Source organism: Falco rusticolus, chromosome 3 (assembly GCF_015220075.1).
Source record: "Falco rusticolus isolate bFalRus1 chromosome 3, bFalRus1.pri, whole genome shotgun sequence".
In the NCBI taxonomy this organism is placed as follows: Eukaryota; Metazoa; Chordata; class Aves; order Falconiformes; family Falconidae; genus Falco; species Falco rusticolus.
In genome coordinates this window covers 41,812,940-41,829,812 of record NC_051189.1, presented here as the reverse complement: position 1 = coordinate 41,829,812, position 16,873 = coordinate 41,812,940, and the positions used below count along the sequence as shown (strand labels likewise).

Genomic DNA, 16,873 nt, shown 5'->3' with positions numbered 1-16,873 from the left:
ACTTTCATACACTTGAAATCTAAATTAATGAGATGTGAATTAATAAATAACCCAGAGTATGACCTCGAGTTGCTGTCGGTGTATTTCTCTATAGTTGTATATCTGAGCAGGGCATAAATGAATCAACCATTTGCCAATTTGTTAATGGAAACTTAATTTCTCACCCTGGCTTCTGGTTCCTCTCCCAAACAACCTAAGCCTTGGGAGTTTGGAGCTAGTTTGAAATAGGCCCAGAATGGCTACATAGAACTGGCTCTGCCCTGTCTTATCTCAGTTGGGGATCTCAGCTGGAACATTTACAAACTGGTCTGTCCTGAGAGTTAATATGCAAAAAATTGTAAAGAAAAACGGAAAAAGAAAAGGAAAAAGAGGTTCAGTGTAGAATTCACACCATTCTACAAGTTGCATGGAAAAGAGCAGATACTGTTTTCTTGGTTTTCAAAGGAAAAGGAGGGAAAACTATAAGGAAAACATCAGTAGGATGAAGGCAAAAAAGCAGCTTTCCAAAGACTTTTCAGGGTGCTCTTGGACAGGAAATGGAATAAACTGAGGAGTCACTGAAGGGGACATCAAAAACATATTAATACTGCATTACCAAACATTCATTCTCTCTTGTTTGCCTGAATTATAAACCTCTGTGGTTTCAATTTGATTACAAATCAATATATTTTTTAAAAAAATAATAAACTAGTTAGTCTTAACATTAATAATAATGTATTTAGAGTTTGAGTAACATGTAGGTGGTTTATACCTTTTCTGTAGCAAAAATATTGAGCACGATATATAATCTCTTTACTGGAGGCCAAGGCAATAAATGAAATTTTGTTGTGTTATGCTGGATATGAAATGGACAGCCTCAGGGAAGTTTTTGTAGAGCTTATACTGTTTAGAAGCAGGTATTGCTGATATAAACTGCACTTTCAAGCTCATCTTCTCAAAAATCAGTAGTTTCACAGTTACAGCTCTTAATGACAATTAGTAAACACAAGTGAATTTCAGGAATAGGTATGTCATTTTCTTGGCAAAGTAAAGGTAACCATAGTTACAGGAGAGTTCTGGAGTGCCTGAGCCCAGCTTGGCTGCTGGTTTCACTGTGAAAGTTCAAATTCTATAAATAGAAACTCTGCAGATTTCTGCAGTTCCTACTATTATTATTATCAGAACATTTTGCTCATAATAGATCTCAAGTCCAGGGCCATGAGTCCCAGATGTTTCTCAACACATATATGAAAAGAATTTTGGGCCTGACTTATGACCTGATTAAATTGTAGCCAGGCATTCGGTCTCTCTGGAGCAGGATGTGTGGGAGATTGAGATGTGAAATATGTACTGCTTGCAGGAACATTTTCATCATTGAATGTCCTTAGTGCCCTTCTTAACTATTTGTACATTCTTCAGCCTTCAAGTAATTCCATAATTGGATTTCTTGTAATCTTCCAGATCTTGTTCTGATATAAAGATTTAAATGTAATTAATCAGTCAAATGTTCATCTGGCTGGAGTAATATGACACCAAAACAAACCAAAATTTACATCCCAGCACAAAAACCTTTTATTACTCAGAAGGGACATACCTTTGTTCAACTGAAGTGTTAGTCAAAACTTGACTGATTGAATTTGTACTGACATTTATTAGGGAAGGAACTTTGCAAGTTAACTTTGAAACTATTCTTATGCATGATCTATGCTCCATAGCTGAGGTAGGTCTGCGCAGTATTTTGACTGGAGAGACAGGGTGATTAAAATAACGGGGCCTTTGAACTGATTATGTCTTTTCCAGAAAAAATCCTCCCCTAACCACAAACTGCACTGGAAAGGGGAAAAGGACATGTTTAGACAAAAATCCTACTTGTGACTGACAAGTCTCTTTTCTGATGGGAGAGCTCAATCTCATGACTTTTAGGATTCTGAAGTGGGTGTATTTTCTGAATGTCCAAACTTAGTATGGTTTAGTCTTAGCCATTTTGGGTTGACATATCTCATCTTAAAAACCAAAAACCTCCAAGCCTGTTCAAGAGTGTGTACAAAATTTCAGGTGTTATAGTGAAAAAGATACGAAAGCACTGCATTAGAATTAGACCATAAAATGGGTGTGTGTGTGTAGGGTGGGGGGTGGGAATTTTCATAATTGCTGAACTGATACATAGGTGAGAGAAGAGGTGGTGGACTAGCAAAGTCTGTAAATGGTGTTTGCGGTTTTTATGATCCAGTGTTTATCAGCTTCACAGAATCATTCAAAATCACAGAATAGGTGAGGTTGGAAGGGACCTCTGGAGGTATTGTCCAACCCCCCTGTTCAAGTGGGACCACCTAGAGATGGTTGCCCAGTACCGTGTCCAGATGGCTTTTGAGTATCTCCAAGGAGAGAGGTCTGACAACTGCTCTGGCCAAGCTGTGCAAGTGCTTAGTCACCCTCACAGTGAAAAATTGTTTCCTGATGTTCAGAGGAAACAGCTGTGTTTTGATTTGTACCCATTGCCTCTGGTCCTGTCACTGGGCACCATTGAAAAGAGCCTGGATCCATCATCTTTGCATCCTCCCTTCAGGTTTTTGAACACATTGATGAGATCCCCCTGAGCCTTCTTTTCTCCGGCAGAACAGTTCCAGCTCTATCAGCCTTTTCTTATGGGAGATGCTCCATTCCCTTAATCATCTTGTGGCCCTTTGCTGGAGACTCTCAAGTATGTCCATGCCTGTCTACTTCTGGGAAGCCCAGAATGGGACATTGTACACCAGGTGTGGCCTCACCAGTGCTGAGTAGAGGAGCAGTATCACCTTTCTCCACCTGCTGGCAGCACCTCTCCTAATGCAGCCCAGGGAACCATTAGCATGGACTTCATCCTTCCTGAATATGAAATTCGTAATTCATGGCTTCCGATTCTGTCTTTATTACAGCTTCAGGCAAAAAAATCAGATTTTTTTGCAAGACATTGACTTGAAAACATCTATGTCAGCAGGTGTTTATAAATGTCATGTGTAGTACAGCACTGGATCATAGAGCATTTCCAATCTTTCTTCCCAGGGGGACACAATATTTTATTACATTGCAAGGGAAATAAATTCTGTCTCCTTTTTACAAGGCTGTTTACATTTGTAAATATAATTTACTTCAACCCCCCTCAAAAATAGAAAATGAAAAATATTTTTCTTTCTCTTGTAAAGATGGAAATCATGAAGTCAAGCCATCTGAAGTCAAGGATGCCTGGAATACACTAAACTTTTGTTTTCTCTTCAGGTACACAAGTTTTGTCAACCAAGTACTGATGCATCCTAAGCTGTTAATAAAAATTTTGTTTTCTTTCTCACTTCCAGTTTTCAAGAGTATTAAAAAACAGAGCTTGGCCTACCTTCAAACAAGCTAAGTCAAAGATTTCACCACTTCACAGCAGTGATTTCTGTCCAACCAATTGCCACATCAATGTGATGGAAGTGTCTTACCCTAAAACCTTAACTTCCCTTGGTAGTGCCTTTGGTGTACAATTAGACAGCAGAAAACATTTTTCCCATGAAAAGGAAAACAAAGGCACTGATCAAGGTAAGTCAGTTGAGCTTGAAAGAGCTACTGCTGGTGCTTCAGATAATACAGCCTTAAGAGGTAACTGGTTTAGGTTTATGTCCCAAATATTAAAACTAAAGACATGGCTTTATGAAATTCCTCTAGTATAATACTTTAGGTTTATTTTTAAAGCATAATAAAAAGTAGTCATAAATCCACAATAATTTTCCCTCAAGTAACTTGACTTTGATATGCAAAATGAAATGCAAAATTAAATATATGAAGTTTTAAGCAAGACAGTATTTCAATGTTTGTTAGGTTTTCTACTAATTTCAAAAAGTATGTTGAAAAAAAGTTAATGTTGTAACCTCTTTGGATTATTCCCAGGTAAACTGAATCCCATGATTTATGTCCAACATACCATTACTACTATGGCTGCTCCTTCAGGACAGTCTCTTGGCCAGCAAGAGGGCCATGGTCTGAGGTACCTCTTAAAAGAAGAAGATTTAGAAACACAAGATGTCTATCAAAAGTTGCTGTTCAAATTACAAGCTGCACTGAAAGAGGTGGAAACATGTGTCTGTCAAATAGACGAGTAAGTAAATGTTACCATCTGGACCTGCCTTTAATTTTTTCATTGAAGATACTGGTAAACCTGGGTGTCCTTTTTGCGTAGTGTGAGACCAATGTTGACTTCAGCTATAATTGAAGGTAAAGAATTTACGTGTAGGTAATATTATATTTTGTTGCTTTTCCCAGTGTCCCTGATTTTTTCCCACTTTAGTTTGTAGCTTTTGTCTAAAACGTGGAAATGCTAATTGTTTTAAAATGAGAGAAATATGAGACCCACACGACATCTGTAATTTCACTAGGAATGGGAACAAAGGGCAGAGGTACAGAAACAGCTTTTTTTGAACTCTTCAGGTACTGAAGAGAATAGTCCCGAAGATAAACTTTTAGGTAAAGCATTTTTCACCCATAGGAAGATTATTAGTTTGTTAGACATTTTTCAGAAACAAATTGGCCATAACGAAGAACTATGGATCTAGGGAGGGCCACTTTTGAATGATGAGGATACTTGACTTGAATGTAGAGACCCAGAGTCTCACCACAGTTTGTCCTCATTCATGACAAGGATTTAAAACTTGCTTTTCCATTTGTGAGGTAAGACTGCTGGGCTATTTACTGTCTCAGGATGAGGATGAAGAAGGGTGATAGGTCTTTCAGTTTTGGAAAATTCCATATGTAGTGCAAATGTCAGAAGTTACTAATTTTGAAAATACAAATAACACAATTTTGGGGGTTTAAAAGACTATTTTTCATTATCTCCACTTTGATAAAGTGGTATATCATTGCTTCTCCTGGTATTTTGAAGACTGTACAATCATTTATCCTTTCATAGTTACTTCAGAGTGGGAAATTTTTGTACTTTTCTAGTGGTAACATGATGTAATAGTTACACAGTAGTAAGTAATTGTAATGTATTACATACTGCGATAGGAATGAGAGTAAGTGGTCTCAGATTTTTTACGGAAAACATTGTTTTCTGTGCCTTTATGTAGTTCTGCTAATTATCATGCTGAATATGAAGTCAGTTAATTAAATTTAAGATAATTTCAGTGCTTGGGTGCACTTAAAAATAACTGACTGTAAAGCCTGTGTTGTCACTCTTCCTTTAAGGAAGTCAGAAAATTACATGTGAAAGATGAATCAATAATTCGGGAAGTTCCAGTTCCCAGTCTACCACACCTTTCCTATCCATTCTCTTGAGCCCATGATGCAAAAGCACAGGAACTTCAGAACCTTTCTTTCATACACATGTGTAAATAAATACACGCATACACATGTATATGCTGTGTGTACAGATACATACATATGTTAATTTTGAGAGTCACACAGTTGTGACAGTAAACATAAGGGTTTACTTTCTTTTCTGTCATAAATTTCCTGTACACTGACCTTGTAGCAGATTCTGTATAAGGTGCACAGATTTATATAGCAAATTTTACCTTTTGCTATTTGTAAGACTGAGACTTTTCATACTTTATTCCTCACAGACTTTGAGTGGACTGCCAGTGCATTATTGCTGTGGAGGAAAGCAGTTCTATACAGGAAACAGGATAGCCGAGGGACCTACATAATGTTGCTGAACAGGGAAGAGGGAAGCTGGGACTGTCTGGGTGTGAGCAGTTCAGCAGTATGTGGTGTATCACAATAGAACATAGTTACAACTACTAATTAATTATTGAGAGAAAAGTTAGAATTACTAAGAAACAAAAGATAGAGTAGTAAGATAAGATAATCAAACAGCCGTGTGTTAATTACAAATATTTGTACTTCGGCAGCTAGAGGAAATGCTTGAACATACCTATCCTTGAACTTTATGAAGACTGTAGAACTTCTGTTTTCTGTTACAACATAGCAACAATAAAATTGATGTCTTTACTGAATTGCTTATAATTATAAGCAATCCTCATTATTACGATTTTCTCAGGACAGAAAATATGAACATGCCATCACAATTCTAAATTTATAAGATATTGAATAATAGAATAACGGACCTTTGGTACCCTTTATAACAGTACTGTTGAAAAACTTTTGCTCTCCATGTTACTAGGTGTTTCTGCTCTGTGTTGAGGTCAGTAATGGTCTCTCTCTCAACTCCCAGAATCATGGGGCAGTGTTACCTGCCCAGCCTCTCCTGTCTGTTAGTGAATGAAAATGAACTGAAAAAAAGTGCTTCACCTGAAGAGCAGGTCTGTGAGAGCTTGTGGATTATGGGAAGGGAATGTCTAAGAGAAGGTTGTGTACTCCTACATTAACTTCATAATAACTTTTGTCATGGCTCATTGATGAGATTGCATTGTATAAGAAATGCAGTCCTGATGGAGAGGGAAAGAGAGATACACACACAAAAAGGTATATATCCCCTTTTCGTAGCCTCTTAAAGTTCCACTGACGACTCATTCAAATAGTTTAATAGTACGCCAGTACTTCTTTAGTACCATTGCTAGATGCCCACCATTGATGCTAGTTATTATATAGAAATAAGTCCTCCCAGTTGTGTTCCATGTGGTGCCTCTTTCACATGCAGTCTGTCTATCCCACCTATGTTTTGGAAACATGTCTGTTGGGAGTATACAAGAGACTTGAACACTTTCTGAGCCTCTGTGGGGTGCAGAAAAGACAAAGCAGCTCAGAGGTTGCGGGTTTTTTTGTTACTGCCTGTGGCTATCAATTTTGAATGTTTTGACTCACCCTAGCAGGTTTTATTTGTTTCTAACATATTTTTAGGAATCTGTTGATTTGGGTTGCATATAGGATTAATTCCACATGTGTGAATTTTTTTGGTCAAGATTTAAATTTCTCTGTTTCATGGAAATTTTCTGCATAGTTACAGAGAATTTCTAGCAGTTAGTTACTACTTGCTCACATATTTCTCCTATGAGACACAGACACCTAAGATAATACTGTTTTGGGTAGACCCATCTCCAAGGAAAATGTGCATTTGCTGCATTTAAGAAGAAAAAGACCACTTAAAAAAAAAAGTCTCTTTAAGCATGATCATTGGTGGGTTTTTTTGCATCCGTGTTTAGGTTTGTGTGTTTTAGACTCCCTGAACTGGGTTTCAAAGAGCACTTCAGTGACCTCAGGAACTACTAGCTCCAGAACTCTGTTATCCAGAGTTCCAGCTTTCATTCATGGTAGTTCAGCAGAAAATTTTTCCTTAGAAAAAGAGCCTGCCTGCTGAGCAGAAGTGAAAAGCTCCCTTAGGAAAAGCTCCAGCTACCTTAATCAGTCTTTTACTGAGATCTTGGCAGCAGTGACTAAACAGGCACACAAAAGAAGAGGATATAATAGTCTGTGTCTTGACAGATAATTACTCAGGGGAAGATATTTTCAGGAGGTGAAATTGCAGTTCATTATGATTGTTTCTTACTCTTGATTATTTTCTTGCAACAACAAAATCCACAAGAAGTTACCAGAATAGATCTGCCCAAAGGCTGCTTTTGGTTTTTCTAGAAGTGGATGGTAACAGGAACACAGGGAAAAACAAAAGTATAGATTAATCCTTGTCCTTATCTCATCTCATCTTCCAGCAGGCAGTGCTACAAGGTCTTTCTGGAATGGACCTTTTGTTTTAAGAGCACTGTTAGAATGATCTGCTATTAATTTGTTTAATTCCTTTTTGAACTTCTGTTGTATTTTTGTACTCAGAAAGTGAGTTTTACAATTATGAAGAACTGATTCTCTAAGGTCTGCATTTCTTGGGATATATTCAAGAACATGTATGCCCTAGTGGGTAGAGCAAAACTGAACAGTGCTGTGAAATACAGTGACTTAAGTGATAGGGAAGAACTGAGTTGTGATTTCACGCTGGTATGAAGTGTTAAGGCATCATGTTAAGCCCAAAAGTTGTCTGTCTAGTGGATGAGTGAGTTTAAAGTCCAGTAAAATTATACCTTTTGTATATCGTAGTTACAATTCAGATCCTTTTTCTTTATGTAGGATAAATATCTATCTTTTGTTAGCTCTTAGCCAGAGAAAGCTATGCAGAAATGATGAAAGGATTTGCTAAAAAGCTTTACTTACCATCCTTGTCTCCCTCAAGTTAATGCCAAACCCTATGTTAGCATCTGTTGGGTCTGATTTCAATGAGACCAGGCTTGATATACCATCTGAGGTATGTATTCATTGCTATACAGTCAACAGACAGTATTATAGGGATAATCTACCTACCGTATTTCCAAAGTATATGGTTTCTGTATATGTATTTCCAAAGTATATGGTTTTATTTATATATAAAAAACTTTTTCCATTCCTGAGAGTCCAGAAATTATTTGTGTATACTTAAAAACTTTATGGTTGAACATGGTGTTGAACACTTTATCTGTGTTTTGTATGCAAAAAGTCACTGCTCTCAGTCCAGAAACTTCAAGAACACCTTCGGTTGTTTTCTGGTAGAGTATTTTTGTCAAAAGAGTAGAGAAATTTGGTAGCTCAGTAGTGATGTAACTGTAGCTGAAAAAGCTAAGTATGAGTTGCTTCAGCTGGCAGACCCCCACAAAATTAAGCTGAAGTGTTAAAACCCTTAAAATCAGAATTCCCCTCCTTGTGTTGCTAATGCTAATATGTGTGGTGAGAAATAAAAGGAAGGAATTCTGAATGCTAGCCTTTAATAAAAATTAGGGCAGCGATTTTGTTCACAAGATACGTATCTCCTGTAGCTTCGCTTCAGAAGTAAGAATTATGTGTAACAAAAAGATCTAATGTATGTTTGAATCATGCCATGTATTTGATAGAAAGTTTGCTAGTTGACCATTCTGACAGCTCCTACAAAAAATCCTGCTACTCTGTCTAAGTTTTACAGGAAAAAAAAGCTTAATTCAGTGTCTTCTGATTTCAGGCCGTTAGAAGGTCATTTTTGCAAGAAAAATGCTGCCTTTCAAATCCAAATACTAGTTTGAAAACATCATTCTAATGGAGTGTTTGAGTAATAGGAATTAAAGAACAATTGGCCATTATAGGTGTTCTGATCTTGAAAGTAAATTAGAACATCTCAATATGAGTTAATCACCCAAGAATATGAATCTTTTACTTCCAGTATTTGTGCATGTTCTAAATGTAGAAGTCTGCGCTGTTCTCTCCTCTTGACTGGATGTTGCTTTTGTGCTCATCACAAAAGCTTGTAGATTAATCATCAGTTTTACTAGTGATCCTGGCTTAGACACTTTGAATGTCAGGGAATACACAGATATGTTAATACAGAGTATTAAAATGCCTTAGTGAAATAGGTTGTGATGCAGGCTGAGATGTCTGGTACAGTAGTAATTGAGAAAATACATGCTTTTCACAGATATATAGTTTCTTTGGTTTGTTTTCTTGATTTGTGCTGAAAGTACATGGCTCATGTTTAAAATCAGTTATGTTTATATAAAATTTGACCTCAAGTGTTCAAGAATGTTCTGTATCTCTTCCCTAGCCAGAATCATTGCCTTTGTGCAAGATTGAGCATTTAGTAATGCTAATGGGTTTCATGGTTACACTTTTTAACAGCAGAATGTGTTACTTTCTTCTCTTGTTTCAAATAGATATGGCCCAAGTTAAGATTTCCCTTCACATATTACAGAATAATAGTTGGAGGATGTTGATGAGAAATGTTAGCATGTTGTTAGCTCGCTTGTGAAAAACATGAATTTTTCTTCTCTTCCCCCCCCCCCCCCCAGCCTTCTTTCTTCAATAACATATTCTCCCAAATCAGAACGTAAAACACCTGAACCTTTAATACCAGCAGACAGTGATAACGAAAAGGGGGAAAGGAATGGGAAGAAAGTCTGTTTCAGTGTGACAGGTGATGAGCAAGAAGATTCTGGTCATGATACCATCAGCAATAGGGATTCTTACAGGTAACTACTAATAACTTTTTATTTGTCGACTGAATCAAACCTGTGGGTTCATAGGCTGTCAAGTGAGACTATGAGTCGTATCAGAATATAATGATTCCGACATTTCTAGCAGAGTAATAACTAGCATCAAGATGTGTTACAAGATGTGTAAATTAAACTCTTTTATTAGTATAGATATTAGTTATTAGATCTTGGTATCCCTGTCCTTTGTAGGATATCACAGCCAGACATGTGAAGCTTTACTTTAGATTACCTGTTTTATAAAAAAAAAAAAACAACCCAGAAATATTTTCTTTTATTATGTTCCCCAACAACAAACCAAATATCTGCCTTGGAAAGCAAGATGCCAGAGCCACCACTCTTGCTGATCTAAAGAAAAGAAGTATCTGTTTCTCAACATATATTCTTCACCTTCTTCCACTCTAAAAATTAACATCATCTCATCTCTAGAATTCATAATGCATTATGCTTACTGTGAATGAAAATGCAAAGAATTTTAAAAAGGAGTAATTACAGCAAGCATAGGTCTTATAAAGATGATCTTCTATTGCTTAAAGAGAATTGGTTAACTACATGATAGAAAATCTAAATTAGAATTTTAGCTGCAAGTAAAATAAGGGTTCATTATTTGTTCATTATCATGGTTCATTATTATGCCCAGAAAGTAGAATCTCAGTAGGGTCATAATTTTTTCTACAGAACCCTGTGTTGCTGAGATCTCTTGCATACACTAATATTTGATTATTGCAGCATGGTAGATAGGAACTCTTTGTCAGAGTAGCAATGGAAATATATGTATAAATTTGTACAGAAGTAAATGTAGAGATAATTTGCACAGATTAAGTCCATTTTGTTCTAGCCATGGGGAGCACACAAGCAAAGTGCTGGTCCAGCTGAAGTGCATTTATAATTTCTGCATGTCCATGATGTGTCAAATTGGCTGTGCAGGAGCTGCTCCAGTGGCTTGTGCTTGCTCCAGTTGCAGAGTTCCCCAGTTGGCACAAGATTTATCTGTGGAGAAAGAAGGTGTTACTTAGGACATGGGTACCACTTAATTTGAAACATTTTCTTTATTCTGGTTCCAGTCATTTATAGTCCATTCTGGCTGTTTAAGAATAGTAAAATCTAGGGTTTCATATGCAGAATAATCATAAAATCTGTGAGCTTGGAACAATCATTAGAGTGAGATTGGAATTCTTTGTTTCTTTGCTTAAATAATTACATTAGGCAGTACTTAAAATCTCCAGATCCCATAATGCCACTGGTTATTACTGGAACTAGTGGACTAATTTCAGCCATTAGAATGCTCTCATTTTGTGATGTAGGGTCTCATTCTAAACCTTAAAATACAACACAACACAATAAAATGCAGAATGATATAGCTGATACATCTAATCTATTTCTCATTTTCCTGTGTTTTATTTTCTCATGCTTTACAGAGTCCGGTTTTAAATAACCTTTATATTCCCTTTGGAGACTTTAATAAGTGAATAAAGCTAGTTAGAAAACATTTTGTAATATCCAGCCAGAAGTTCTTAATACTCCTTGGGACTGTTCACCCTCTGTTAGGAACATGTTGTTACTGATGTCTTTTCATCTACTTAATTGATATAATTACAATCATATACTATTCCTTCATTTTAAAGTTTTCCCCATTCACTTACCTGGTTGGTTACAGGTCCAAAACGTATACCTTAGCCAGGAAATGTAAGTCAGTATGCCAAAACTAGTGAAACATCACTACTGTATTTATAAAAATAAAGAAAATAAGTAAGGAGCACATGGGTATGTGTATAACTGCAGCATTATATGTAAAATATAGATAAGTCCTATCCTGGTGAGTGGATACACCCAATTAATAAAACCAAAATGAGATCATTATATATATGTGTGTGTGTGTATATATATATATATCCTTTAGGTAGACTGCTACATTATCTTATCCACTTAGGTTTTTAAGATTCTCTCTGCTGGGTGGTTACTTAAGTATTTCCTGCATTGAAACTAAATGATAATGTGGCTAAATAACTCTGAAGACTTTGAGTTCCAATTTATTTTCATAGGATTTTTAGTACAAAAGGCTATGTTTTACTGTGTTTATGCTTCAGAAGTAGGTATGTTCTCCATCTATTTTCTGTACAGAACAATTTATTTTTGAGATAAAGGAGCAGAAAAAACCCCACATTTAAATCCCCAGATCTTAATAGACCAATGTGGGTCACATTTTGTATACATAAAAGTTTTAACTGAAGTCACAGATCTAAGTGTCTATACATGTTTAATAATACAAACAGTTGGAAGAGATGAGATCATAAATAGTTGTAATTTGAGTTTTGGTGCTACTCAAATGGATCAAATCTCTTCTAAACACATTATGGATTCTAGTTTGCAAGTCGTAAACTAGATTATTTTGTCGTTTGTATTAGCTATGAACTAAGAATACAGAATTTAAATGTGGAGTCACTAAAACATTTGAGGCTACAGTTTCAAAAACTGTCACTTGTGTAAGAAAAATTGGTGGGTTTGCATCAAAAGTGTGTATTATCATTCCACAAGTATTTGTTCACATGCAAGGTGAAGGGAGACAACTGAATCATCTGTTTTCGGAATTAGGTCTTCCAAGTCCTACCTGGATTGCAAATTAAATGATAACCTAAGTTATAGGGATATTTATTGTTGATGAAGAATTGTACAGACCATCTCATCATTAAATTTAAAAGGGGGAAAGGGAAAGAATTTCCATAATGTTGATACAGAGCCTGTGTTAAGGGACATTAATTCTTTTTTTGTTTTGTGGTTGTTTTTTTTCAAGCGATTGCAACAGCAATAGGAATTCCATTGCCTCATTCACCAGCATTTGTAGCAGTCAGTGCAGTTCTTATTTTCACAGTGATGAAATGGATTCAGGTATGTTTATAAAAGTCAGCTGTGAATCTGTCATCTTTTCCTTTTATTCAGTTTTATTCTTTTCATTTGCCTGGCAGTTTTGTTGTTTCTGTTTTAAAAATTGCATCCTCCTTGGTAAAAGAAGTGTGTCATTTTGCTTCTGCCTAGTTAGTGCTGCGCTGAAGAGTCCTGTGAAAGTAAGCCAACATTCCAGCATCTCTGTGAATAGACAGAATTAGTTAGAGCTCTTAGGGTCACTGCTTTTAACCACTTTCATGCCTTAACCTTGACAGTGTGTTATGTTGCACAGAGTAAGGAGCATTTTAGGTGAGTGTGGAGTGCTCTCCCAGCCTGTGTCAGCACCCGGATGGCAGGATACGGCTGTGTATGTTTGTAGGAAGGAATGTGAGACCACATAGAAGCACATTCTTGTTTATGCTATGACAAATTGAATCTAAATAAATGCAGCTGCTAATAGGAGTGAGATGGGATTTAACTGCATGGAGTACAAGGTCATATACTGAGGGACTAATAAAAAATACTTGCTCTAAGCTGGGAGTTTATAATTTGGGAATGACTTAGCAAAAGAAAGAACTGGGCGTAATTAGTTGAATATGAGCCACCAGGGAGACTTGGCCATCGAAAGGGCAATTTTTGTTGCTAATTGTACCAGGAGAGGTATTTTCAGTCGAGACAGGAAAATATTAATGACGTTACGCAAGATAACAGAGATACCTTGTGAATAACTAGATGACTGCTTTCCAGAAATAATACATACTTACAGAACTGAGCAGATACAGAGGAAAGGATGAAGGACATAATGAACTGTTAATAAAAGAGGAGACCCAGGGTCTCTATCTTCAACTTAAGATATAGATGAGCTGATATATGCTCATGCATCATCAAGCTGAAGTACCAGCTGAGATGCCTAAAAGAATATGTCTGTGCTAGCCAAGTGCAGATACAGTGTTTGAGTTGATAAATACTGCTGCTTAGTGAAACTCCCACTCTCCTGACAACTTAATTTTCTTCTAGTTCCAAAGCTAACCTGGTTAACTCCAGATCAGGGCTCTTTGGCACTGTGCTCCATCTGTTGCAATTAAAACCCTGTAAAGGGTTATAACTACTGGCTGTAAGGACATCTAAATGAGATAAAAAAGAATCAAGGACAGAAAGGTGCTATTTAAGTGTTTCACTGACATGAGAAAAATGAGTCCAGATTGACCATGAATAAATTTGGATTATAAATTATCAAGTGGCTACTTACCTGTCACTGCAACAGCAAGGAGGAAAATCAGTTTTAAGCTCAATATTTCACAGCTTTTCAAAGAGTTCAGGTTGCATCACCCATTGCCTGAGAGAGTTAGTGACTGAGGGCAGTGACCTACAAGAGTCCTCCTTTGTGCTCTCTTAGGAAATGATGTGGTATGTACTACTAAAAGCTTCATATCAAATACAGAATTTGTTGAATTACTAAAATCTCAGAACAATTTAATTATTAAGAATATTAATATTGTGAATTACCTGTAAAGTCACTGTAAAAATTATATTGTGAATGCATTTCAGTGGCTTCATGGTCTGCTATATTATGTTCACATTACTTAACTATTTAGTCTGGTGTTTAGGATGTTCTCCAGCATAGAAGGATTGGATGTTCTGGTCACAGAATAGTTGAGGTTTGAAGGGACCTCTTGATATCATCTAGCCCAATCCCCTGCTCAAGCCGGTTAATCTAGAGCAGGTTGTCCAGGACCATAGCCAGTAGGTTTTGAATGTGGTCCGTTCTGTAAGAGCTATTTCTGTGTTACTGAGTAACTACTAAATGCAAAATATATAGGGACATATAATCCTGAAAGCCTAGCACTGGTCTGTGTGCCAAGTAGTTTAAGCTACAAAGATTTTGGAAAATGTACTGAAACTTCTAAAGTTTTTTATTTTAAAATATTTTTCAGGTGATGAGCTTCCCATAAGTGTTCGAATCTCCCATGATAAACAGGACAAGCTCCATAGCTGTTTGGAACATCTTTTTGGTCAAGTATGAGATTCTTTTTCTTGGCTTTGATACTAATGTCTGTGTTTGAGCTAAGTTATCGTCAGCAAATACTCCCTTTTCTTTTTACTTTTGCTTTCCGCTGTTTACTGGGATGGTATGTATTTACTCATTCTCCTTCAGTTCTCTGTAAATAGTTAAAAACTGTGAATTAAACAGGTCCTTATATTTAGTCTAACATTCCCTAGTTTGTTACTTTAACTAGAGCCATTAGGTAAGAAAGAATCCAAAACTACTTCTCTGTAGTCCATATTTCTTAAAGAAAGAAATTCTAATCGTTACTGTAAAAAACATCTTTCTCACAGAACCTTGATCCCAACAGGTCGATTCCATTGTCAATCTTCTGAAAGGACCAGCTGTGATGAGGGCCTTTGAACAGACAAAATATTTTACACCAGGTCGAGGCCTTCAAGGTAACGTGTAATTCTGTCTGAGAAACAAAAGACAGCTTGAAGCGTACACGGATATGACTACTATTCAAGCTGCGTGCTAAAGAACTGATGTTGCTTAATCTTGGTGTATTCTGCAAGAGCTAATTGTTGGAATTCTCGTAAAGTAGAATTTATTCTTAGTTGAAAACTAGCTTCTTACACTTTAAATTGTAGAATGAACTGATTATAGAATTTCTGAGGTACTTGAAGCAAGATACAGGTTTTGTACATTGCAGGTGTTTTTATTATGTTTTTGTCTGAGCTACTGAAGCAGTTTCTGATCTTTTTTGTTACTAACACTGGATTTTTATTATGTTTTTTAGATATTTGTGAAGTTGATTTATAAATAATTTGCACATGTAGATTTATAGTCTTAGTAATATTTATGCCAAATATATACTTGTATAAGTATTATTGATCATTTAAAAAAAATGCTGTATGTAATTTCAGATACTCTGCTAACAGTCACGTAGTTGCTTAAGTCTAAGTGTATAAATGGGTACTGGTGGTAGCCATAAGATTATGATAAAGAATGAAAAAGACTTCTTTCAGTGAACTGAGATTAAAGAAAAAAGAAAAAAAAGCTCAATGGGAGACTGAATATTGTATTGATATTTATAATAGGACCAATAAAATCATAATCAAACCTGCATATGTCTTTTGGCAATGAAAACTAATTTTAGATGGCCAGAGGGTGGATCTTTGGCTTTTATTAATCACCAAAATCCCACTGAAGTCAACAGAGGATGATTACTCTAGCCCAATTATCTGATTTTTACAAAACGTAAAGTACTTCCCCCTCATTTAATTTGCATGGAAGACCACATAACCTCCTGTTTTTCTTCTTCCTTCTTTGTTTCCTATTTTGGGACCAAAGTAATGGGGATGAACCTAGATCAGTTCTGCTCTCTTATGTTTCTCAGTGTTTTAGATAGAGTACCTAGTAGGCTTGCATAACAAAATGTTGTCCTTTCAGTGGTATTATAAATGTTCAGTTAGACACAAGATATGAACACGACAGGTATTTTATTATTGATCTGCACCATCTTCATGAACCATACAAGGAGCATTTCAGTGGTTTGAAAGATAGACTAGGTTAAGTAATAAGTAATTTTGTTTTAAGTTTAATTTTCCGATTGAATTAATTTTTCCCTTAGAAGTTCCAGGGTCCCACTTACTCCATGGAGACAGGTACCTTCTACTTATGTACCTGGTTCAGAAACAGTCATGTTTGGGAATGCTGATTGCTCTCTCCTTTGACTAAGTAGAGAGCTTAGATAACTCTTTGACCTGTCACCCTAGCTTTAACTTAGAGTTAAATAAGTCAACAGCTTCTTGAGCTGTGAAAACATTTAGGAATTGATAATGTCTTACTGTGGCTTTCTAAGGAGATTTAAGCAGAAAAATGTTATTTTTGTCCTTGCTTAGAGTTTCAGCAGGAAATGGAACCGAAGCTTAACTGTCCAAAGAGGCTACGACTCCACATTAAGCAAGACCCTTGGAACCTCCCCAGTAGTGTCCGGAGTCTTGCCCAGAATATCAGAAAATTTGTTGAAGGTTAGTGAGAACAACATGCCCATAAACACTTTGTTAATGATAGAGAG

At 36.3% G+C, this 16,873-nt stretch overlaps 1 protein-coding gene across 1 annotated transcript in view; it reads left to right on the top strand.

The window, feature by feature from the left end:
• The window catches only part of PREX2 (phosphatidylinositol-3,4,5-trisphosphate dependent Rac exchange factor 2), a 182,255-nt gene that overhangs the window by 103,225 nt on the left and 62,157 nt on the right, over nt 1-16,873 (top strand). The window contains exons 25-31 of the mRNA XM_037380618.1: nt 3,312-3,534; nt 3,883-4,090; nt 9,723-9,902; nt 12,715-12,809; nt 14,741-14,823; nt 15,161-15,251; nt 16,698-16,826. Of these exons, the coding sequence (XP_037236515.1) occupies nt 3,312-3,534; nt 3,883-4,090; nt 9,723-9,902; nt 12,715-12,809; nt 14,741-14,823; nt 15,161-15,251; nt 16,698-16,826 (1,009 nt within the window). The remainder of the gene's footprint in view (nt 1-3,311; nt 3,535-3,882; nt 4,091-9,722; nt 9,903-12,714; nt 12,810-14,740; nt 14,824-15,160; nt 15,252-16,697; nt 16,827-16,873) is intronic.